Source organism: Sprattus sprattus (genome assembly GCF_963457725.1).
Source record: "Sprattus sprattus genome assembly, chromosome: 1".
Lineage (NCBI taxonomy): Eukaryota > Metazoa > Chordata > Actinopteri > Clupeiformes > Clupeidae > Sprattus > Sprattus sprattus.
The window spans coordinates 34,773,538-34,799,938 of NC_137920.1; the positions used below are offsets into that span (position 1 = coordinate 34,773,538).

Here is a 26,401-nt window from a genome sequence, read left to right on the forward strand (position 1 = left end):
GAATGCAAGGACATTGTAAACGTAACAATGATTGAAAAAAAAAAAAAATGAAAACAAACACCAACCAATATATGTAAATATATATCTTTAAAAAACGTTATCAAGAAAGGTACTAGACCAAAAAAGATCCATTGGTGTATTATATAGGAAGTATAAAAGGTAATGTTTGACTTGGGGCTTAAACTGCAATGGTAATATTTTTCTAAGATAAAAAAAAATCATGGCTATTTTTAAATTTAATTTCGGGTTTTTTTTACAAGATTATGTGAATGTTTTCTGATTTCACTTTTGGGGAACAGAGACGTCGGTCAGCAACTACCAACAAAAAGCTTAATTGGGGTAAAAACAAAGCTAATTTCTATGTACATGGTGACATGGTGTGGTGTTAAATTCACGTTTCAACCTAGTGTTTTCATCCCAAAAGGTATCCTCATTAAAATGTCACATTGTTAAAGTGGGATAAAAAAAAAGAAACTCTTGGAAGGATGTCTCTCTTTAAAAAATGGCTGATGTAACCGTGGAAAAACCTCCGATAAAGAAACGATCTCCACTGGACAGAAGCACAGGGCCAACAGCACGTCTCTAACTTGAGCAGAATCGAACGCCTCTCAGCATTAATTACACAAACTGCGTGAAAAATGACAAACATTTAAAAAAGAAAAGCTACATTCCTTTCTTTTTCATAAAAAAGCAACTCTTTACAGGACTACCCTGAAACCTCTGAAATGATCTTACAAAAACCCACATCTAAATACACATTCGTTCTGACAGGGGAACTCAGTGGTGATGTGTGAACTGAGAACAGAACTGAGGCTGAGGTACATGCACACACTCCAACTCCAGTAATCCTCCCCATAAAGAGAAAAAGAAGAAAGGAGGATGCGAGTGCTGACTGTGGCCTCTTATCCGTGAGTGGTGTCGTCCTCCACAAAGTCCTTGGCTTGCTCCGCTGAGATCACGTCAATGTGACTCACCTGTGGGGCAAGAGCAAACACAGTACAAGCCATTTACAAATCAGCACGCCTGCTAACTTATGAGTAACCCTAACATCAGTCTGAGAAATTAAATGACTGCTGAAAATACTGCTCCATGTTGAGGAGGACATGCGCTCATACAGAAACATCTCATTTCATCGGCCTCTCCACTTGGGGTTGTTTGATACCTTGTTTCTGAACTTGACGCCGTAGAACTTGTCGGCCGACTCCAGCAACTCTGGCCTGAAGGTGGTGGTGATGAACTGGGCGTGGCCGGCCAGCTCCACGATCATGTCTGCGGACGGAAGACAAACAATGATGCTGCTGTTGGGAAAACTACGACACATGAAAACCCTTGGGACCTCAAACATGAAAATGAATTGGCACCATGCTTATCATGCCAAAGAACCTGTATACAGTTTTAAAGATTTCCTAAACGTCATAAGTAAACTGTTCACTGTTAAAGCAAACGGTCCCAAATCAGCTTCAAAGACAGTCAGAGTCCATACAATACTTTGCTATGAACTGTAAAAGGAAGGGTGTTTCTTTATGGAATTAAATAAGTTTGCTCATTAACAGAACCAGCCCCTATGTGCTTCACAAGCCTCTATTCTTGACCATAAATTGGGTAGAAAAACATCATTTGAGTGAGATTAGCCGTGGCATCAGACCGTGCGTTAGCGTGTACCTGACACAGCCTTTCTGTGCTGGGCGTCCAGGGCCTGGTCAATCTCATCGAACAGGTAGAAGGGCGCCGGGTCGCACTTCTGGATGGCAAAGATGAGGGCCAGAGCCACCAGAGACTTCTGACCTCCAGAGAGCTGCTGCATCTCCCTCATCTCCCCCGCTTTCCCTGTGAAGGACACCTGAGAGAGGGAGAGAGTGTGAAAGAGATGGAGAGAGAGAGAGAGAGAGAGAGAGAGAGTGCGAGAAAGAGAATGTGAAAGAGAGGGAGTGTGAGAGCGACAATATGAGTTGGAAGAAGACAACAACAAGCTCATACTTTCCAAGGTCTAAGACTGACAATTATAACAAAAAGGAGTACAAATGTCTCCTGAAGCACTGATTAGTACATTATTCAATTCAAGGTTCATTAAATAGAGTACCAAATTGCAATTCTCTCAACGCACTCTACAGAGCCCAGAGCCTGTACCCCCTTGTCAAGGAAAAAAAACTCTACTGAGATTCTGATGGATCACTTATTGAGGTTCCTCAAAATGTTTCATATGTTGTGTTCAAATGAGGCTCATCTAAAAGCACAACTCTTACAAACTAAAGTATCTATTGAAATAAAAAGATTGACAAAACTGACCAAAAATGCTTCACCCCTCTGTACTCCAGTGAATCTTTAGTCCACCTACCCTGATGCCCACTCCAGTGAACTGGTCGACTGAGGGCACACTGCTCTGGGAGGTGGTGCCCTTCTCGCTGTCGGTGCCCCCCTCGCCCTCGTCCTGCGACTGGCTGCCCTCGGCATCGCCCTTCTTCATCACCAGCGTGGCTTTGCCACCCGGCACCAGCTTCAGGAACACCTCGCTGAAGTTCTTCGACACCTGGTGGAAACAAACACGAAAAGGACACCCGTTTTAGTAGAGTGGGAAGTGTTCAGAAAACTGACATATGACCATTCTGTTTCTTCACAGCAGGCACTCTCGATTTCCTTTCACACGTTTTTACTTTGTCCAGAGACGTTATTTCAAGCAGGGAACAGCCTGGCTAGCTCGTTCAACACCCACTAGATCTCCATTAGAACAACAACAAGAAACAGAGGGCTGGCTCTGCCTACGTCTCGACTGACCTCGACAGCCCACTGCCTTTATGGAACAGAATATTCTGTTCCTTTGTGGAACTGAATTAGGATGATTATTGTTACGGTGACTCAACAAGTTAATGTGATGCTTTTCTTGATTTCGCTCGGTTTGAATCAAGATAGATGTGTTCTTTTCTAAATATGTTCTTCCTGCTAGATGCAAAACTGCAGCACAGCTGGGGAACAGAATGTTCAAACCTGATGGAAGGGCGAGCGGATAAACTGAGGTCATCTACCCCTCACAGGTGAACTCACACCTGAGTGGTCAGTGAAGAGCTCGATGACTCGTACCTGTTTGAAGGTGAGCCGATGACTCGTACCTGTTTGAAGGTGAGCTGGATGGCCTCGTACTTGCGCAGCTCCAGCACGTTCATGAGCTCCATGATGGACTTGTGGCCGCGGTCCAGCTCCTCCTGCCGCTTGATCAGCTTCTCCTTCTGCTCCGAGAAGTTCACAAACTGGTCCAGGGCCTTCTTGTTGACGTGGCTGTACTTCTTCAGCTCCGTGTTGCACTGCTCCAGCTTACGGAAGAGCTGCAGGGACAGAGAGCAGACATCAGGCATCAACATTATCAACAACGCATCACTATGCATTTGCATGGAAACTACTACCATAAGATGCTGCTAGAAATGAATGAATGTAAACAAACAAAACAGCAGCATTCACATAATGATGTTCAATGTAAACAACCTCCACAAATAAGAGGTGTGGTTGTTGCATCTCTGATGTTGGTGTCAGATACGATCTCCATCAGTCAGATTCAAACTTTGTTTCAAAACAGGCGTGCCCCTTGACCATGAACATGACCCTTGTGATCAGCGCGGTCAGTGGGTTTTGTTATTGACACGCTTCGTCTCTATTCACGGGAACAACCATGACTGTGAGGTGCTGGTCAAGCCCTCAGCCCGCTGCCGACGGAACGGACGGATCCAGCCCTGAGCGGCAGGCCACTCCACATTACATAAGGCCTGGAGCTATTTACAGCATCCCAGAAAGAAGGTCAGTTGCTCTCGCTCGCTCGCTGGAGATGTGAACATCCCACTCATCTCTTTTTCTCACTCACATTATCACTGGCAAAGGCACTCCTACACACACTCATTCTTTTTCTACTCCCTCTCCCTCGCCCTCTCACTCACACACACAGTTCACTCTTTCACATCGAGTTTCACGACCTCACAGACTTTTCTCCCCCTCTCCCTCCTCTCAGACTCCCTCCCTCGCTCTCACACACACACACACACACACACACACACACACACAGGCTCTTTCTCTCTGAAACACACACACACACTCCCAGGCTCTTTCTCTCTGAAACACACACACACACTCCCACGCTCTTTTTCTCTGACACACAGACACACACACACACACACACGAGAGTCCAGAGTGAGGGGCAGAGGAGGAGACGGAAGAGAAGAGAAGAAGATGACGATGAAGAAGAGAAGAAGAAGTTGAAGAAAAGGAGAAGGAGAAGAGGAAAAGACATGGGTGTGGAGGACAGCAAAGGAGAGGAGAAAGCGGTAGAGTCAGAGAGAGAGAGAGAAATATGGGGAGGGGAGGAGAGGGGAAGAGGAGGACAAGGACAAACAGGGGACAGGAGGAGAGGAAGTAGAGAGGAACTGACAAAGAAACTCAACAGATACAACCAAATCAACTGAGGAGTAAAGAAGATGAAACAACTTGAAACGTGGACAATATAAGGACAGAAGATAAGACATGGACAATATAAGGACAGAAGATAAGACATGGACAATATGAGGACAGAAGATGAGACGTGGACAATATGAGGACAGAAGATGAGACGTGGACAATATAAGGACAGAAGATAAGACGTGGACGATATGAGGACAGAAGATGAGACGTGGACAATATGAGGACAGAAGATGAGACGTGGACAATATGAGGACAGAAGATGAGACTTGGACAATATGAGGACAGAAGATGAGACGTGGACAATATGAGGACAGAAGATGAGCCGTGGACAATATGAGGACAGAAGATGAGACGTGGACAATATGAGGACAGAAGATGAGCCGTGGACAATATGAGGACAGAAGATGAGACTTGGACAATATGAGGACAGAAGATGAGACTTGGACAATATGTTGACAGAAGACATGCTGACAAAGGAGAGCAGAAAAGAGTCGTAGGGGAGCTACATTAAGGCCTCAAGAAAGGAGCAGAAACTAATTCATGAGAATGAGAGAAAGGAGTTTTTCAAAAACTGAGACTTGGAAACTCTCCACATAGAGAGCTAACGAAGCAAAAAGAAGGAGGCCAAATAAAGATGGATGGACGGGTACAGCATAGCTCAGGAGACACAGTGTGAAAGGAGGACTCAAATAACTGCAACTGTACCTGCATGAATATGAAGGTCACACACACACACACAGACACACACCTGTTTGAGCGTAAGGGTCTGGTACTTCTCGAAGGCCTCCTGCGGCAGGGAGCCCAGCTCCCGGATCTTCTTCATGCACTCCTCCTTCTTCTTGAGCAGCATGCCCTGCCGGTTGGTCATCTTCTCCAGCTCCTTGGTGTCGTGGTTGATGGCGTCGTTCTGCTCCTTCTCGATGTTCTTCCAGCGGTCGTTGCCCTTAATGTGGTCCTTGATGTCGATCTCGGTCTTGTCAATCAGGACATCCAAGTCTATTATGCACACACACACACAAACAAAGTCAGTAAGTAAAGACATTTAACAGAAATCTTTTTAACACCCGTACTAGGCTTTTATGCATTTCAATCTCTACACATGTACCTCTACATCACAGACTTGAGCACTCCTAACCATTTCTCACTATATAAAACACACTGATTGTTGTTTGGGCTCCAAGATGTCATTGCACTAGTGTTAGTGAACATCAGTGAACTGAAGAGGAGTCCTGTGATACATGTTGAGACGTGTGATGTACCTTCGGAGCGGGCCAAGGTGTCCTTGACACGCTTGTTGATGCCGTCCAGCTCAGAGGTGGTGGCTGTGAGCACGGTGCCTCCCTCGGTCTCTCTCAGCTCATTCAGCTCCTGCACACACACACACACAGAAAACACATGATGATCCAGAAACACACAGACAAGACAAGAACACAACCCCCCTCAACACACACACACACATAAATGCATTCTGCATACAAGAACATCAACAACACATCAGCATACACAACACAACACACGTTGCACATTCAGAATGTCTCATATCCGAGAGAGAACTGGGGGAGTGTGTGTCTGGCACTAGACGTTGGCCAATATGGCCGCCTGGCTGTCCGACTCACCTGTTCCACCTGGTCCAGGCGCTTGCGCAGGTTCTCATTCAGGTACGTCTCCACCCTGGTCATAATGCCCTCCAGCTTAATCCTCTCATTCAGCAGCTGTCTGTTATCCTACAGACCCCCCCCCAAAAACACACAAACAAAAACACAGACACACACAAACACATAATCAATCATAACATTAATTTAAAGTGCAAGAACTCTCTGGGAAACAAGACCAGCGCCTATGGCAGTGAGTCAGGTTCACCATATCTGCCCATCACTGTGCCAGCCCGCAGACACAAGATCACAGCCTTCTTAATTAGCGCCTTTTATTAGAACCATAAAAGGGAAGGGACACACACAACACACACACACACACACACACACACAGTTATGTAATTGCATCCAGAGACAAAGGGAGAATGAGCTCTGGGTTTCTACAGGAGATGAGAGCAGACAGCGTCCTCCCACCTCCCACTCACGTCTGGAACAATGAGGCTGGCCGAGCGGGTGCAGCTCTTTAGGTGATAATGGGGCACAGCTGTGCACCCTTACCCACACACAATATCTCTCTCTCGCTCACACACACACACACACACACACACACACACACAAAAAGACTTGCACCCTCATACATACATACACACAGACAGGAACATGCACAAAAAAAACTTGCGCCCTCACACACAGAGACAGAAACACACACACACTGTTCATTAGTGGGTGGTGAGCATGGGGAGCATGGGGCGCCCAGCTGAAAGAGCTAACGAGTGCCCTCGGGTACACAGACCTCTCCCTGCACAGCATCAAAGCAACATGAGTGTTTCCCCACACAGAGGGGACTATCAAAGAAAGGCAGACTAAACAATAAGGAGGGAAACTGCATCATTCTGATAAAGTGGAAAACTGAGCATTTAAGTAAGAGCCACTTTTGTATATGTTATACTCTTCCTTTAGATGTAATACTAGCCTCATACATGAGACAACTTTCCTGAAGTTTAAGCAAAAGTTCTATTCAAAGTATTGCATGGAGGTGTGGGACTGTGGGTAAAACTTTATGTCATTGACAAACTAACTAATAAATGCAATGATTTGTGCTTTTAAAATTCAGGATCTCAAGCTGAGCAGACCACCAGGTTAAGCACTAACAAAGTTAGTATATTATATATTAAGTCTATATTTCAGCACTCAATGCTTTCTTCGTAGTTAGTTAAAGTCATAACTCATAACTGGTATGCTTGTTCTCTCTGAACGCTGTGTCTTCGCTAGCGATGCTCGCTGGACCCACCTGCTGCAGCTGGCGGATCTCGTCGTTGAGGTCGTCGACGCGCCGCTGGTCCTCCAGACTCAGCTGGGCCAGCAGGTCAGTGCCCAGCTCCGCCTTCAGAGACTCGCGCGTGGACTCCATGGCGTGCAGGCTGGCCTCCAGACTCTGCAGACTGCGTTGCTGAGAGGGGAGAGAGTGGAAAAGAGAGGGGGGGGGGGGGGGGGGGGGGGGGGAAGAGAGAGAGAGAAAAGGGGGAAAAGAGAGAGAAAGAGTGAGTCAGTGAGTGTCATGGCTGTGACAGCTGTGTGTGACCACAAGCAACTTTCCACTGCAGGAACTTGTGGGACTTTCAAGCGGGTCAAACGTTTACAGGAAGAGCCCCCTGCTCAGTCCTTTTTGGTTTATCCACTATGATGGAGGAACTACTGGACTTGCACGTTTATGCAGCATTTGCTCTTTAATTGCGACGTAAATTCCAAGCACTACAAAATAAGGTATATTTCGCTCTAACATCAGACCGTTAAAGCAGAACATTTCTACGTAATGTTTCATACCGTAAGGATTACCCCAAGGTTGAGTTTCATAACGTTGGGATTACCCCATGGTCGAGGTTGAAGTTTGAAGAACACTCGATAAAATGGCTTTGTGGCAGCTATACCATTGCTTGATAAATGAAGATACCAGCACCACTGTTGATTTGATTAAAGCCTATGCTTCAGCTGACGTTTTGATAACATGTTCAGTTAGCGACAGCATGCTAACTCTGTAAATTATCTCATCTTAAATTAAATGATTGTAAATAGTGTCCTTGCTGTATTCAACGCTAGTGCCTGCAGTTAAAAACATTTTGGGGTAGACTTTATATGAGGAGCATATACGCAGAGGCTTCACTTAGGAGTCAAGGCACTTTACCAGCACGGCGCTCTCTCTCTATATGTGTGTGTGTGTGTGTGTGTGTGTGTGTGTGTGTGTGTGTTGTGTGCTTGGCCGTGATTAATGTATTAGTAGCGCTGTGCTATCAACATAATAACACTTGGACGCTCAGAATCCTTAAAATCCCATGAGATGTAATTAGAAACTCAACCTCCCCGAAATGGACCAATACAGGAGTATTACAGTCCCTAATATGGAAACAAATGTCCTTAATTTGTCCTTAATCTGCTGGTATGTGGAAACTCAAATCTTGATGATCCCTTAATCTACTTAACTTTCCCTTTAAAAAAGAAATCAGTTTCATACTGTTTACGCCTGGGTCACATAGCACTCCTTAATGGGGATCGTGACACTGCACCTGCAAATCTCAGAAGCTGTCCTAGTGTAGGGCCGAGCGCTGTAGGGGCCGAGATGTTTCTAGATCTCAGTGTGTGACTCCTTTTTATCTCGCTTTGGATAAAAGCGTCTGCTTAATGTAAATGTAATGTAAAATGTGATGCATGCTTGGAGCTAGATGGCGTAGAATCTCATCAGAATCAACAAGGCATTTTATAATAACAGTGTTTCTGTGGCTCAACTGCCAAGATAATAGGTTTCCATACCCAGGAACATTTACATACTGATGAAAACCTGTACCTTGCAAGTCATATATGAATATGGATAAACGTATCTGCTTAATGAATAAATGTAAATGTGAACTAGAGCCTCAAACACTAACCAGCCCATCCGGAGAGAGTCTGGCCTACCTTTGGCATGAAGGTCTTTTCAGACTGCTGCCTCTTCTCCTTCAGCATCTTCATCTCGGACAGGATGCTGTCGCGTGACGCTTTGAACTTCCTCTGCTGGGTCTCGATCTGCTGCATCTGGTTCATCAGCTGGTCGATCTCATTGTTGATGCGTGTGGTGGCGTTAAGGGAGAAAACTACATGTCCCATCAGCCAGCTGGGGCCAAATTGAAATCAAATGTGAAGAGTGCTAGCGCACAGATGGGCAACATCTGTATTTTACTCATGGGGGATGAAATTGCGACAGAAATGCTTTGGCTTGTTTTCGTTTGTTGCTGAGATTTGGCCTCTTGCTGAGAATGGATACATGCAGAGGTGCTAAAACGTATGTGGCGACACAAGTCCCGTTTGACTTGCACAAAACCACAAATTGGAATCCGAACGATTCACTTCTGTACACAACCACCTCCTAAAATCTAGCCTGGCTCCGCCTGCCTACTGCTCCGAGATCAGTTGTTTACCGTGATTATAGTCTGGATCAGAAGAAACAAGGGTCCACTGTGAAGGGCCCCTCAGCAACCATGGGGGGTGGCTAAGTGTGATGATGTTTGTTCCAACAGTAGCGGCAGTGCTAGAGCTAGATAAGGCCAAGGGGTTTCAAAATGAACGCAACGACCGGAAAACAAATCCCCAGTGGAGCGAAGCCAGCCCAGAATATGTGCCTGATTCTACCAAGCTACCTGAAATTCACTCGGAGCAGAAAATACACCTATGCCCATTCCAAGTCACGCTCAGGCCGTGAGTGACAGTGAGAATGGGAGCCGCCGCTAAGACATCATGGAAAACGAGTGGTGGGAGGGGAGGAGGGAATGAATCACATTTCCTGTTCAAAAGGGTGTCGGTCTGGTGACGCCGCGGCATCCCACCAGCCGCTCGGCGCTGACAGCCCAATTACCGGCAGTTTCATCAACGCCGAGAGGCGAAGCGCTCGGGGAGGGGGGGTTGCTGGAAGAGGAGCAAAAAATAGCCCGACGAGGCAGAGCCCTGAGGGGGGTGCAGCCAATCTCAAGAGCACAGGTGTGAAAGCAGACAGCAGACAACACACACACACACACACACACACACACACACAGGCTTTTAAATAATTGATTGCTCCAGTGAGTCACCACAGCAATCCACATATGGCAGCATGTCATCAGCTCATCCACCCACCCACACACACACCAACAAAGCCCACCTACTCGTAAACTCACATTAGCAACCCACCTGCTTAAAATACACTACACACACAACTTGCACACACAATCAACATAAGGGGTTCCCAAACTACGGCCCAGTTTTGCAGATTTGCAACTATATTCATAATGTAATTGTAAAAGACGTTCTGTTTCACATGTTCATTTGGCTTTTCCCTACTTATGTTCCTCACTTTATAAAACCTACAGTATATATTACACCACTTGCACTAAATCATTTGAATAAAATGCTGAAGAATAAGTTTGATTATTCAGTTTGTTTGCGTTTACCTCCCTATTATATAACAATGGTATATAAACAGACAAAAAAAGATCATTAAATGTAATGTGTTAATATTCAACTATGGTCGACCAGTTGTGTCCACAGAACTGTTGACTGTTAGTGACATACTCTGGCCTTCCCAAAGAGCGTGGCAGAGAGATATGGCCTTTTTAAGAACGGCTGGGAGCCCCTGATCCACAGCACAACACACACACACTCCATTCATTTGGACACAGCCACGCAATCCCCAGTCTTTGAAAACACACAAAGACTCAGACTTCACACACTTGCGCACACACACACACACACACACACACACACACACACACGACTCATATGTGGCTGTCCATCTTCAGCAGGGCTCTTGCCCTGAGCTCCTTAACTCTCAAAACACCCCGATGCCCCGGATTAGGATGAACACAGAGAACCCCCCCCCCCCCAACCCCCACCAGAGGTCCTTCATTTGAGCCAAGGTCAATTATCTCGAAGGAGGGATGGAAGGATAGAGGGAGGGATGGAAGGATCGAGGGAGGGATGGAGTGTGTGGTGAGGAGGCAGAGGGTGTCAATCTGACTCACACAATGGATGATTCACCAATGGTTTTCCATCACACTTGGTAGTTCAGTACACTTGCGGAGACACATGTGGAGACCAGGCCGGCCGAAGGTCATGTAGACAGGAAACAAGTAGCATGTTACCCTTTGACCCCAGTGGGTTGGCTAATGCTTTGGCATCACAGCACAACAGAGAACCACCCGTGTTCAACAGCTATGGCATATTGTCCAAAATGCTTGAAGGCTGACAGCAGCTGAATCGATCAGACCCCTCCCCCCCCAGTACAAACACCTTACTGAGGTGTGGATAGGTGATAGGCGTTAACCTGTCACTACATGCTGTGTGTGCATACCCGTGTTAAGAAATGACAGACTGTATGTGTGCGCGCACCTATCTGTAGGAGCATATGTGTTCATACTGCACAGAACCTTAGGTCCACATACACATGTATCTGAACATCCACATGCATCCTTATGCAACTACAAATCATGTGTGTGTGCGTGACTGCATGTGTGTTTGACTGTGCATGTGCGTGTATGCATGTGTGTGTGTAGTGTACTATGTGAAGGATATGTTCGATGTTCCTGCGCAGGTTCTCGTTGAGTTTGGCCTCCAGCTCGCCCAGCTCCTCCTCGGCTTTCCTCATGTCCTTCTGCAACTCCAGACGGGACTTCCTCGTGTCGTAGTAGCCGCCCGTCAACGCACCTCTGCAGCTTACCTGGTCACCTGTGTACCACACACACACATTAACATTGCACACACAACTGTTTATATCAGTGAATATTGTACATGTTGGACGTCATCTCTGTTGAGAAATCTGACCATCAAGTTGGACAGGTGTTGCAGAATATTACCCCCCATTACAATTAACACGGTTAAGGTGTCAACGCACTAAGATGTCAGGGACTGGCCTCCCCCCACAGATCCACTGCAAACCAAACCTCACGCAACACATTCAGACACCATAGAGGAACTTAAGCGCTCGAGTGTTTCTGCCATAGAGGAACTTAAGCGCTCGAGTGTTTCTGCCATAGAGGAACTTAAGCGCTCGAGTGTTTCTGCCATAGAGGAACTTAAGCGCTCGAGTGTTTCTGCCATAGAGGAACTTAAGCGCTCGAGTGTTTCTGCCATAGAGGAACTTAAGCGCTCGAGTGTTTCTGCCATAGAGGAACTTAAGCGCTCGAGTGTTTCTGCCATAGAGGAACTTAAGCGCTCGAGTGTTTCTGCCCGTACCCTCCAGAGTGATGCAGTCCATGGTGAAGGCACGGGCCAGCTGGGTGGACACCTCCATGCTGCGGCAGATGAGCGTCTTGCCAAACACGTGCTTGAAGGCCTTGTCAAACTTGGTGCTGTAGCGCAGCTTGCTGATCATTGGGATGGCGTCCTGCAGGGACACAAGAGAGGAAAGATGTACTCCTCCATCTTCAATACGAATCCAGAACACTTAGTAATGTTAGCAATGACAGCATGCACATAAATGCATGTAAACATGATCTTAAACTGACAGGCTCAACTAGGGTGTGTATTTAAGTTCTTTGCTTCCTATAAATGGAACACTATTCAAGTGGATTTGAAACTAACAAAGTCAGCCAATTTAAGAGTCTTTTAGATGCTAAGGATGTGCCTCAATGCTGTTCTTTTAATTAATTTTCTGATTTAATTTTTTTACTTTCTGTTTTTTTATACTTCATTTCTGAGTTTTTTTAATGTGTTTTGTTTATTTTATTTTGTCGGTTTTGTTTTGGTTTGTTTGTTTATTCTTCTGTAGCATCAGTTAGGGCATTGCTGCAAAAGAGCCCTGTACTCAGTAAGTTCTCCCTGAATAAACAATGTACATACCACCACAATCAAAAATGTCAACCTTAAAATATACTTGTTTAGTTATGCAGTGATTTATAAAATAATGTATATTCGATGAACTGAACGTCAAGTTAATGTTCTACAAGCAATTAGTCTGTGTGTGTGGTGTGTGTGTGTGTGTGTTTGTGTGTGTGTGTGTGTGTGTGGTGTGTGCGTCTTACGTTGGTCTCCGGGTAGGCGGTGTCGCGCACATCCAGCTTGGTGAGGGGCAGGAAAGTGACCTCTCCTGGCAGGTTCATCTTGTTGAACTCCGTGAGGATCTTTGTGCTCACCTCATCCGTCTCCACAATGTGGTAGAACAACCTGAGCAGGAAGGAGAGAGGAGGGAAGAAAGACGAAAAAGAAAATAAAAAAAAGAGAGAAAGAAAAGAAAGCAAGACCAAAAAAAAAGAAAGAGAATGAGGAAAGAATGAAAGAAAGAAGTGCAAAGAAGAGAAAGGACACAAAAACACATCGATGGTGAGGACTCATAGCATCTCCGGGGAAACGGGAGTCAGGTGATGACACATCTACGGAAGAGCAAAGGCTGCGCATCCAGAGGCCACAGGGGGTGGCGATGAGTCAGCCAGACTGATCAATACACTCCACTCAACACTGCAAGGGATACACACTGATCAATACACTCCACTCAACACTGCCAGGGATACACACTTCACCCTGGCCACGGTGAACATGCTGTCAGAGAGTGTGACGAGCAACCTACATTGATTTATTGACACTAAGAAATGTACAAAACAGCAAAGTGATGAGAGGAAGGGGAGTTTGAGTACATTGGGCACAGTTTACTGGGTGTTTCTAGAAAATGATCAATAATCTTTTTGGTAATTAAACAGTGAAGCCTCATGCAAACCTTTTTTTGTAAAAAATAGTGTTTGACTCTGCAGTGGGTTTTCAGACCCTTCATAACCAGTTAGATGACCTTCTGAATCACAATGTGAGACACAATTGAGAACAACACAGTCCTGGCTGCGAATGAGCCAAATTGGGGAGGTTTTGACCAAAACTGAATGTGTTTTTTCTATGCTGGCACTCACCATAATACTACCCCCACCTACCCAGCAGCCCAAAATACACCAAGAACGCCGCAACCCCACTCACCTTGTTCCCGCAGTAACCTCCACGCAGGTGTAGAACGCCGGCTCGCACTCAAAGTTGTTCATGACGATGCCATTGTAACCGTTAATTACGTGCTGGTTGATGCCTTTGCGGCGGAAGTGCTCCAGCACCTTGTTGATGCTGTCGATGCCGTTCAGGATGGCCTGTGGGTCGAGAGCAGATCACACCACCTTCAGCTTCAGACTGACTTCAGTGATGTCTCTCACTGACTCTCACTCAAGGATGAGAGACTAAACAGGTGCCAAAGGCCTGAAGATATCACTTTTGGGGGTTTGGAGATGTAAGCAAACTATATCAGTAATCCTGGCCTACTCAAGGTTTACTCAAAAAACAGGTCTTCTTAGCAGAAACGTTATAGCGGTATTAGGTCAATATGCTTTCATGCACTATGTAGGTGTGTGTGTGTGACCTCTATACTGACCTTGCCGGTGGCAGCACGGAGCAGCTGCTGCTTCTTTTCCAGGTCCTCCCTTTTTGCAGCCAGGGCCTGCTGCTCAGCATTCTCTTCTCTCCACAGGTAGCTGTTAAACACACAAACAAAGTTTTGTGAAGGATGAAGTGTTTAGCCCAGGCTTTTTTTAAACAGTTAATAACCTTTACTTCAATAAAAAAACATACAAAGGGCATACAAAACAAATCATATTTGAAAATCTAAATAGAATATTACCTACTGATAACTACATTAAGGGCGTATTCAGACCAGGAAAGTCCGATAGTTCACTTGCTTTGGTCCGAACCTTTTTTTTTTTTTTGGTGCGGTTCGCTTTCAGACTGTAAGTTTCAGTAAACGGACCAAATTCTGTCAACAAAGCCACGCGCCCCGAGGTCGTTCAGCTATTGGTCAGAACCGACACCCGCAACACAAAGTGCTAAGACAGTTCAAATAAAGTGAATGGTAGTCATGGACGCTTTCCGTGCCGTTATTGCTAATATTATCAAATCTATATGCATTTTCAATGTTTTGCTATTTTCACAACTGTGTAACAATGCTGTTGTACAAGTCATTTGTCAACAACGACGTCAAAGGGCCAGGCGGCTACGGAGGATAGCGTTGATGTCTGCTCATCAAGCTATGACAATTCAGGCTCTTCAAGCAAGACGTATAAGGTAGTCTATCTATCGAGTTATTCGTATCCATTCCTTACATCAGTATCATGTTTCACTGCAGGTCATACTACACTTCTTCAGGCTAGGAAAAGACTCGGTAGGCCTACGTTTTACTGTTAACGCCCCCGAACCATACACGTTATTGTTGCACAAGCACTGAATCAAACCCACACTCAAACGGAAAATAAACATAAATGGATATAAGGCCACTGGCTTTTGTTGAGGTTTACAACAGAGCTGTAGTCATCACAGTGGTAGACTGAGTACAGTTGAGTACACTTTATTTTTGTCCCTTTCCACGCACAAATTAAACTATTAAAACGTCCTAAAAAGAATGTTGTTTTGGTCAGAACATATTTTCAGGGTGTGGGCAAATATATAACCAAGGCATTATATATCTAGGATGTTTAATGTTTATGTAATTAATCAAACAAAACGGTGCACTGTTGTCCCAACTGTACCCTAGCTAAAAACGGTGGGGTACAGTTGAGACATAGCAGGGTACAGTTGAGACACCATTCTAATCAATGGGAGGTAATAGCCATGGGAGCTAATAGCATGGCCGATAGCTTTTACTGCCATTGTATGCCAAATACGTCGGCGTTTTTATGTGTACGCTCCAACATATATGAAATGTGGGCATCTGTCCAAATGTCCACAAGCGCACGGGTCTCCTCCTCGGCCCAGGTTTGTCCCCTACTCATTGTATTAAGATTTTTCGTTTTTCCCAAAAGTTTGACAAATGAATACCGGTAATGGTCGGTTTACACTCTGTTACCCAGCAACACCAGACCAACGACGGAAGCTCCCGAGGTACAAAATAGCAAAAAGTCTGGGATTAGGTCCGGTCTGCTTTCACACCTCCAAAAGGTCCGCACCAGGGTTGTTTGATCCGGGCCGAGTCCGACCTTTCAGCTCGGTCTCGGTCCGCTTGTTTGGTCCGGACCAGAGTTCGGTGGTTTGTATTCAGACCATCCCAAAAGGTCCGAACCAACGAAAATCTGGTCCGTTTGGTCGTTTGGTCCGGACCAAACGGGGTAGGTGTGAATACGCCCTAAGACAAATACCTAAAACTTCTGCACCATGCTGTACATCCCTTTGTCTCTTATTGAACAGGTCACACTTTTCATCATTAACAACTTTGTTTGGAACTCTCCTGGTCACACACCAGGATAGTAGGTGCTGCCTCAGATAGAACACGATCTGATGCGTTTTGAGATTTCAAGTTTGGTTTTTCTATTTTATTTGGAAGAGTATGAGCAAGTAGACAGGGGAGAAAAAGAACAAGAAATCAATCGATGAGAGATGAACCCATGACTCACACAAGCCTCCCTGGCTGCATGTGTTCAGACAGGGCCAGGAGGCTGTGATGCTGGGGGGTTTGGGGGGGTAGATAGATAGAGAGGGAGGGAGGAGAGTGACTCAGACTTACTTTCTTTCGCTCTGCAGTTCATCCTTCCGGTTCTTCACCTCGTAGTACTTCTTGTCCAACTCCTCCACACGGGTCTTCACTTCGTTCAGATCCTGGTCCAACTTCTACTCCCCGATGAGGACAATAAATAAGTAAACAATAAATAAGTAAACAAAAACCTTCCACATCACACAGGATTTCAAAGACAGACAGACTCACATTCTTGGCCATGTTGCGGTGGTGTCAACAATACAATGTCAATAAAGATGAGTTGTTCCATACATACTGAATGTTATTTCACTGCACAGAACAGAGCTCTGTCTCGGTTTTATCCACAATCAATCATATTTGAACTAGTTTCTCTATGTCCTAACTTTCTTGTAGAATAACTTCATGACATTTAGATTGTAGAAGTATACTTTTGTAGTTATGATATGTGATAAACCATTTTAAAGCCGTTTAGGGAGTGAGTCCCACCTGACTAATACTAAATGTATTTTGAATTCATTTTCAAATAATCTGATCTTAATTTAGTTTCACGTACACCAACTGTACACAACCCAACATCTAGACTCATTCATCTCAACAAACACCTTGACCTAATGTTCCAACATTTGAATTATGGTGACCCTGCATGAACATTATCAGTACAATACTGCCAGTGGTCAGATATCTCTAGTGTCTGCGAGGGTGGAAGTTCTTTTCCTTGTTGGAGACAAGTCTGTGTGTGTGTGTGTGTGTGTGTGTGTGTGTGTGTGTGTGTGTGTGTGTGTGTCGTACGTTGTACTGCTCCACGTTCTTTTCCTTGTTGGAGACAAGTCTGTGTGTGTGTGTGTGTGTGTGTGTCGTACGTTGTACTGCTCCACGTTCTTCTCCTTGTTGGCCTCGGTGTCCTCCAGGTCCTTGTGGATGGCGGCGATCTGGCGCTTCTTGTCGGTGATGGCCTGGTCCAGGGACTTGAGCTCCTTCTTGATCCACTTGTCCCTCTCCTCCTTGGAGGTGAACTGGCTTCCACGGCCCTGCTTGGCGTACAGGTCTGTCCTCTCCTGTGTGGCCTGGGCCAACCTGAGGAGGGGGAGAGAGAGAGGGACATTTCTTCATTTTGTTTCCTTGTGATGGTGATATGCAACCACTAGAACACAAATGATTATTGCACACACACCTGTAGTTAATAAAGATACAAATCTATTTACACTTCTAGCTGAGCAGGCCCCTCTGTACACAGGAGAGGTAGAGCAATGGACAGAGTAGGTAAACCTGTGTTTACTTAGACATTTCTTAATTATGTTTCCTAGGAAACATGTGGTGGTGCTATGCAACCACTGCAGCACTAATGATTATTTTACACACCTGTCGTTTAAATCTATTCATATTTCTAGCAGAGCAGGTCACTCTGTACACAGGAGGGGTATACATTTGACCAGTATGCTTCCCCTCTTGGAATCAAACCCCTTACCTTACTCTACCTGTGGAGCTACAGTAACACACGTCCACTGTACAATACTTGATCTTTTGATGACAGTAATTGCTGATTTATGATGTGACCACCCTCTGGCCAATGATCATTAAATCACTAATAGTGGCAGACAACTAAGGGCAATGGTCATGTGACTGGCATGTGGCATCCAGTTGAGACACTGACCTGGCAATGCCCTTCTCCTCGCGCTCCTTGACCGTGTTGAATTTGGGCTCCGTCTCCTGCAGCTCCTTCTGCTTCTCCTCGATCTTCTCCAGCAGCTTCTGACGCTCCTTCAGGAGTCGTTTCTGTCAGAGGGGGGGAGGCGCACAAATGTCATAGGGGGAAGAGAGGCAGAAAGACAGACACACAGAACTACCTAGAGCCACACACACACACACACACACACACACACACAGGGCCTGAAATAAAATAACACACCTGGAACGCCAGGATTCACACAGATGTCTGGATTGTCTTTGTGACGGTAGATTTTTATTTAAGTTTCAGGCAGTGTGCAGACAGTTGTGTGTGTCTGTGTGTGTCTGTGTGTTAGGGCTGCTCGATTATGGGAAAAATCATAATCACGATTATTTTGGTCAATATTGAAATCACAATTATTCAAACGAAATTCAGCATTTCAGCAAAAGCGTTTTGCTGTTAAATGTGAACCCGAGACAAGGACACTGACAGAAAAAGGGGTTATGAGATTTTGATGATGCACTTATCCTGAGACCTGCTTAGAAAACTTTCAAACTCAATTACCCACAAGCCACAACACCCATTACCAATTACATCTCGTGTAACAATAACACGTCCAACCAGCTCTTCCGTTCATCTGCAATTTAGTTCAAATCAAGAGATCCAAAGATCGGGCACCAGTTAAATTTAAGACGTCATATCCAGACATTTCCTGGATTGTTAACGCCATATGTGAATACACCCCTCCACATTATCCTGCCACTGATTATGCTGGTAATTCCGGCAAGAGTCAAACCTAGGAGTATTTTGGGAGACGCGTTTTGAGCTTCTGTGCTCACGTCACACCCACGCAAGAGAGGCGGAGAGAACTGTTGGACTCCCCTCTCTGAGGCACGTGGCGGGTTCACGTTCGGAAGAGGCGTCACGTTCGGCAGTCAAAGGGCAAATGACGTACCGGAGACCCCACGTCCTATCCCAGCATCCCACAGCGTCACCACGGCAGCAGCGGAGCCAGGAGCACCTGCTCGCTTTCTCTGCCAACTGTCCGCCGTGGCATGCCTGCTGGCATCACACACACACACTCGCACTCTACAGATCTGGGGCCAGGTCCACGTCACAAGAGACCAGGAGCGAGAGAGAGAGAGAGGAAGCGAGCAATAGATAGATATATAGATAGATAGAGAAAGAGAGAATCAGAGGGAGTGATAAGAGAGAGAGAGAAAGAGATAAAGATAGAGAGGGAGGAGGCTTGGTTGCATTTGTCCATGGCAGGGTGTACATGTATATGCATATTCATCTACTTATGAGCAGGAGTGGGTGTACTGTGTGTAAGTGTGTGTGTCTCTGTGTGTGTGTGTGTGTGTGTGTGTGTGTGTGTGTGTGTGTGTGTGTGTGTGTGTGTGTGTGTGTGTGTGTGTGTGCGTTCAGCTGGAAGAGGGCGTAGGAGGTGGTGTGGTTGGATGTGTAAACAGAGAGCAGGTGGGAGCGAGTTCAGTCACGAGAAGAACAATGTGTGCCTGTCGCACATGAAGGACAACCAAATGAGGAGTAGGCTACCCAATGTGGTAAAACCCCAAAACACTTTTATACCCACGTCAAAACATCGATTGGAAAAGGATATGGAAAAAGGGAAGTACTTTCAGGAGATAACGTTTCCTGAAAACCAGCATACTACACACACACACACACACACACACACTGTAAATAGCAAATGTATTGCACACAATATCTATGTATCTCTCCGGAAGTGTAGAACACAGAGCAGGTTTTCAGAACAGACCATTTCAGGCAAGACCATTTCATCTAGAGAGAGACAGAGAGAGTGTGTGTGTGTGTGTGTCTGCGTGCCATTAAGCCGAACATCAAAGTGGTGACGAAGGCCGACTGTTGCGTCGCCTGTGTCTTGGCCACAACATTGCTCTTGAACGCATCGCAAAAACTACAGCTCTTTCCTGTTCTGTTCCAGTTGCACTGATTCACTAAGCCAATCACAGAGTGATGTCCGTCACCAACCAATGCAACGTGCTCAACCGGCAGAAAAGCCACCAACAGGGGTCTGACTAGTGGCAATGGTACACACCGCAAAAACCAGGCACACAGTTGCTCACCGACAGCCTGGTGTGTCAGAGGGTCTAAGGTGGTGTGTGTGTGTGTGTGTGTGTGTGTGTGTGTGTGTAAGGTGGTCTGTGGCTCACCCTCTGCTCGCTGTTGCCGGCCAGCTCGTCCTGCAGGTCCTTGGCCTTGAGCTCCAGCTTGGTGCGCTGCTTGATCTGCTCCTGCCGCTCTGCGCTCAGCTGCTCCTTCTCCTCCTTCATGGCCGTCACCTTCGCCTTCAGGTCGCGCACCACACGCTCCGTCTCCTGCACATGGTCAGAGAGAGAGAGATACAGAGAGAGAGAGAGAGAGAGAGAGAGAGAGAGAGAGGGAGGGAGAGAGATACAGAGAGAGAAACAGAGAGGGAGAGAGAGAGATAAAGATACAGAGAGGGAGAGAGAGAGATAAAGATACAGAGAAAGAGAGAGAGAGATACAGAGAGAGGGAGAGGGAGGGAGCGATACAGAGAGAGAAACAGAGGGAGAGAGAGATAGAGAGAGAGAGAGAGAGAAAGAAAGAGAGAGAGAGAGAGACATACAGACAGAGAGGGAGAGGGAGGGAGAGATATACAGAGAGGGAGAGAGATGGAGAAATAAAGATACAGAGAGAGAAACAAGAGAGAGAGAAAGCGAGCAAGAGAGGGTTACTACAGGTAAAAACGAACTATGTCTTTATATTCAGCTAAAAGCACAAACGCACTTCATTCATTTTCTGTGTAGTGAGTTCATGAGTACAGATGCAGATTCCATCAATAGTCTCACCTCTACTAGTACTACAACTACTACTGATAAGGCATAATATGTATTTTTATAATCACACACTTTCAAACATTAATTCATTAATGTCTATAAATCAGAATCAGAATCACACACATTCATTCATTCATTTCCTGTGTGCAGGAGTGCAGATGACTGATGCCCCCACCTCCACTTTGTCTCTGGCGTCCTGCTGGGCATCTCTCAGCTGCCTGGACTTGTCTCCACATGTCTCCCTCTTGGTGGACAACTGGAGGACAGAACATTCACCAGTCAGATAACAACGTCTCAATGTGCACTGCTGTAGATTTTCCTTCATGCAGGACAAGTTTATGTTCACACACAAGAATCTCTGAGACGTTTTTACACAGAGAAGTTACTGACAGGATTGAGCTTCACAGCAGCGCAATAGTATATTAATAGAGCCTTCAGAAACCAGTCACTACTCCCACTCATAGTACATCACTGCCAACTATCCTTAGCAGTGTGAATATGTCTGTATCACAACTAAAGGATGAAAGTACCTTTACAGATATAAAGCGAGGTTCTACTTGTGAAGTTAAAATGATTCTACACGACAACCTCTGCTTTCCAAAGTTCCCTAAGGCTCTATTTTAAGTGTCGAATAAAGCCTTAATGTCAAACCAACATTAATCTCAATTTTCCATTGACAGATGTGCCCAAAATGTGGTAACCTAGACATCAGCCCCTCACGTATAACATTCCAAACACGGAACGATGAACGGGTCTCCTTCAGGAGCGTGTGGGGTCATAGGTCACCTCGTCAAGCTTGGCGCGCGTCTCGTTGAGCTCCTGGTTGTAGATGGTGTACTCCAGCGCACGGCGCAGCTTGTCCCACTTCTGGTACTGGGCCAGCTCCTCCTTCTCATCCTCCAGTGTGTGCAGACGCTCCTCGATGTACTTCAGCAGCTCATTGATCTTCTCCCTCTTACCCTCTGGGTGGATAACGAGACAACGCCATAGCGGTTAGCAGAGGGTCACACAGGGCACGCAGACTACCTGTCCAGAACAGCACCTTCTTCTACTTTACAGTCCCATGGACAACTGACTTAAAGTGCCAGTGCAGTCGTGTTATAGATCCAGACACTGCACTGTGTAAACCCTATACAAAGATGTTATGCATTCTCCCTGCATAACAAAGCCATGACCGAGTACATACAATCTTTGGCTTTCTAAGGTTCTGCATGTGAATGTGGTCGAGTTAGCCTTAACGGACATGTTTCTCGAGTATAATCGCAGACTGGTGAGTTTTTGCAGTTACCCGTCTCCTTCATGAGCGAGATACTCTCCTCCTTGCGCTCATCGTAGACTCTGGTTCCGGCCACCTCTCGGAGCAGCTTCAGACGCTGGGAGTCGGGGGCCGTCGCCATCTGGTTGATCTGCAGCCAGGAGACAAACCAAGATCTTGTTTGCCAAACATTCCTCATTGACCTATTAGTCTGTTGTCTGGTTTAGTCATAACTACATATTTATTTTTATAAAACGTTAAGAAACCTGGACGGCCTGACTTACCTTGCCCTGTTTGACGATGTAGTAGGGGTTGCTACGGGAGAAGCCAGCGCTCTCCAGCAGGTTCATCACGTCGTTCTTACTGCAGCACAACCAGAGTCAATGGTCAATACACCACAATACACCTCCAGCTCAGAAACAAAACCAACTCTGAGCCAAACACTGCACAAAACTGGCAATGGCACTCTCGGTTCTAACCCCAAACTCTGCATAAACGTGAACTTGATTAGGGTCAAAACTACTATACACATCTAACAGATGCCACTGTATCCTTTAGCTTACAAGTAACACATCTTACAAACCTTTTCCTTCCAAAACAAACATATATTTCATAATGGACCAAATAAGAAGACTGCACAATCTTTCATGACCGCTTCACTTACGTCACCATCTTCTTGTCTAGGAAATACTGGTCCTTCTTGGCGCCGATGACACGTCGGAGCGATACCTCCTCTTTGTCGATCTTTTGGAGAGAAAACATGAGGAGAAAGATGTCGTCACATGAACTGTTGGGGTGGGATAGGGGGAATGCCTCTGAATAGATACTGCATGATTAGTCTTACCGGCAGCCTGTTGTCAGAATTGTCAAATATAATCTCCACAAAAGCAGAGATAACACGTGGGCCAGTCCCTTCCTGTTGGGGGAGAAATTCTGCACTGTTAGTTTAAACCTTACATAATAAATTTAAACCATGTTATACCATTTGACATTCTGAAATGTTCTGAGCACACAGATCAATCTGCCATATTCAAATTCAAACATTCAAAACAGTCTTATACAGTGTGTAAGCTGTCCTTCATATAACGCTCATAACAATTTAATATTAAATATGAGGAGGACAGAGAACTGAAATGTGCCATTAAGTCAATGCACTAGAGAAGAGCAAGACAAAGGAGCCTTCATGAAAAGGTATTCTTAATAAAGCTCAGAGTACTGACAGACTGGGGAGTCGTAAGGGGGACCAGAGAGAGTTACTCACGTGCAGCAGGGCCAGTCGCTGCTCGGGACGGAGGTGGCTGAACTCATCACTGAGCACAAACTGAATGGCTGTGAGGAAAATGAACACAATTCAGATTAGAAATCATATATACATGACCACTCACACACCTTATATGGACAGAAACACAAAACATTACAACAAGTCAACTCCATTGACAGACTTACCATAAAAGAAGTTACTTTTGCCAGATCCATTTCTGCCGACTGTTAACAAAAAGAGATGTTACTTAGACACAATTTTTCTCTGTACTTTGCTGACTGTTCACCAGCAAATAATGACAGACTGACTCACCAATGACATTATGCTTTGGACTGAAAGGGTCGACCACAGTCTGATCCCTGTAACTTCGGAACCCCTGGATAATGACCTAAGGATAAACAAATTCATGGACAAATTCAAATGCAAGCAGTAACTTCACCACAACACCACACGTCATCAGTGAACCACTTCGCTTAAAAATGAACCACATTAAAACGCCTTACAACCAGATAGGATATATAACAAATGGTCCTTATGTGGTCAGGACCAGAATGGGCTATGTTTAAAAGTTTATAATACTATGACATGAGCTCAAGGCGTATGTGGGAAGCCGGTTAGCTTATGTGTGAGTGACAACATCTGCATTTCTGCTCTAAGATAAACAGGAGTTATGGACCCCATTATAATGCATACCTAGGACAAATATTAAAATATAATTGACGGATAGAAAAACAACTTGAGGTTGAGTGCGTTATCAACAATCCGTCAATTTCTTTTGAGGGGTAACATTAGAGTATAGCTACCGAGTTACATTGCTATTTTTGCTAAGCTATCGATAACGTCATAACAGAGACTGCCGTACTGTAAATACATCAAATGTTAAATGCACAATGATTCAATTGATGTAGAGTAGAGATAGCCAATGAAATGCGGTGGACACTACACTTTATGTGTGCTTTTTAAATTCCAGAGATCAGGGTAATGTGAGCTCGGTATCTAGGTACCCAAAGTTATTTTGTGTGCAACAAGCTCCTCGGAAGGCTGATGCAGGAGGATGGCTAAATAGCTAGTCACCTAGCTTGCTAAAATGAAAACACTGACTAGAAATGGAAAAAATACAATACGTGTAACAATTTATACATATAATATCGGACATACACGACCCACTTAGCTGTCTAAATGAATAAAAAGCTGTGTGTGTTTGTAGCTACGCTAAGTATTGGGTCACCAGACGTCTGCAACAGCCATGTTTGTACTTAACAGTCGCACGAGCTAGCTAGCTCAGGCTTCCCGGCTGAATGAACATTAGCCTAGCATGTTAGCTAATGCAATAACTGCCTCAGGTGACCTAAAAGTTAATTATATATTTATCTAGTTGATCAATTGGTGTTCCGTTTTCTGAAATGAATTGTATGTTAAGAATATTTAGCTCTCAAAGTATGTGGTGACGTTAGTTATTAATCTTGCAGAATTTGACAAGCAGCGCAAATGGCTAGAAACATGTCTCCACGGCATGCTAGTTTCCCCTACCTGTTTAATGTACATGATCGCCTATGCAGGGACTTTCCTCAGGAATAAAATCTGAAAATCCCCCTCCTCCTCCTCCAAAAACTGAGAAGAAGGGCAAGCCTAGTTATGTTTGTAAGTCTTTTTTGCAATTTCGCTGTGTCCGAGATATGCGAAATATCCAGACAAAAAAGAAATAACAACGAAAATGGCGTCAGGGGCGGGACAAATAGAACAGTTCATTGTGCATTTTCGGTGATATTGACCTTACACAAATGTAATAGTCAGAAAACTTGTACATTTTAAGATTACATTTGTGCTTACGTAGACAACATTACTTGTTTTGAATTATAACAATTATGTAAACAAATTGTTGTCAGGCGATATTCTATCTAAATCATGGTATATTTCAAATACTCACCCTATTTTCTTGAATTGGTATATTCCTGGTGAGGAAGAGGTTGAGCGCCAAAGAGAGATTTGAGGTTCTCTCCCGTTCAGTAGGTTGTTACGGCATCTTCAGCCAGCTAGGTTGGTAGTCCATTTGTTTACAGTTTCTCTCAGTCGCAGTGATACATTTCTCGAATCATCTTTAACAGCTTTGAAACAGAAAGTGCATTTCTCAAAACAATTTATATAAACAGCACCACTTACTGTCTTCACTGCAAAAACCCGTAACTTGCTCAAAATCCTTATATTTATATGTATTATTTTATTGTAAATAAATGAACATGTCAAGTCCATCAAAATGAAAAATGTAATTGTCTGAACAAGACAGACAAAAATGCTTAGACATGTTATAAATGTAGCAGTGAACCTTGGTGTTTCCCTTAATTCCCATTTTACAGTCTATATCTCATTCATTAACAATTATTGATCATGATAACTTACTAACTGAATATTATGTTGTATGAGATGAATGTTATCCATGTCACTAATTTCAACACTAGTTTCCAACTGGATGTATACTGTAAGAATATTAGCCTGGATACCAGCCTGAACTCCGCCAACAAAATTTTTGGTCTGGGAGATTCAGTCTGGACTTGAGCTAGTTGGGAGAGATTTAAGTTTTCAAAAAAGTTAAGAAAGCAATCTAAACCAATCAAATTTTAAGGGCGGGCTTTATTTGTTGATGGACAGATGACCAACCAACGCTTGAGTTGATTAGATAGATAGAATATACATCGAACAAAGATGGCGCCGTCTCGGGAGCTTAGTGGGACATATTTTATATGATTTAAGCTATCTACACGACTTTTTTAATGTCTACATTGACTCGGTTAGTTGTGTATGTGCAACACGAATGTTGCCGAGGATTGTAGGTCTTAACTGAAGCACTCTAGACCATTATTGAT

At 44.8% G+C, this 26,401-nt stretch overlaps 1 protein-coding gene across 1 annotated transcript; it reads right to left on the bottom strand.

Annotated features, from left to right (window-relative positions):
* Positions 1-25,223, bottom strand: smc3 (structural maintenance of chromosomes 3). The gene is made up of 29 exons (XM_080849477.1): positions 25,071-25,223; positions 23,853-23,928; positions 23,726-23,764; positions 23,541-23,608; positions 23,124-23,195; positions 22,944-23,023; positions 22,564-22,642; positions 22,313-22,430; positions 21,811-21,986; positions 21,200-21,280; positions 20,377-20,541; positions 18,167-18,288; positions 17,376-17,589; positions 16,546-16,649; positions 14,428-14,527; positions 13,989-14,149; positions 13,052-13,193; positions 12,264-12,414; positions 11,604-11,756; positions 8,979-9,130; positions 7,321-7,479; positions 6,054-6,161; positions 5,697-5,805; positions 5,186-5,433; positions 3,105-3,317; positions 2,336-2,527; positions 1,663-1,840; positions 1,163-1,269; positions 1-974 (listed from the first exon to the last, which is right to left on the bottom strand). The coding sequence occupies exons 1-29, from the start codon at positions 25,083-25,085 to the stop codon at positions 903-905; spliced, it is 3,654 nt and encodes a 1,217-aa protein (XP_080705603.1). The 5' UTR covers positions 25,086-25,223; the 3' UTR covers positions 1-902.
* Between the last annotated feature and the right edge of the window lie 1,178 nt (positions 25,224-26,401).

Bases quoted from the DNA above. Each gene is read 5' to 3' on its own strand.
- smc3 (XM_080849477.1), bottom strand. The intron at 17,590-18,166 runs GTCAGTGTCTCA...CCCCCTCCTCAG, and splicing joins GAGGAGAAGGGCATTGCCAG to GTTGGCCCAGGCCACACAGG. The intron at 5,806-6,053 runs GTGAGTCGGACA...GTGTGTGTGCAG, and splicing joins GCCTGGACCAGGTGGAACAG to GAGCTGAATGAGCTGAGAGA.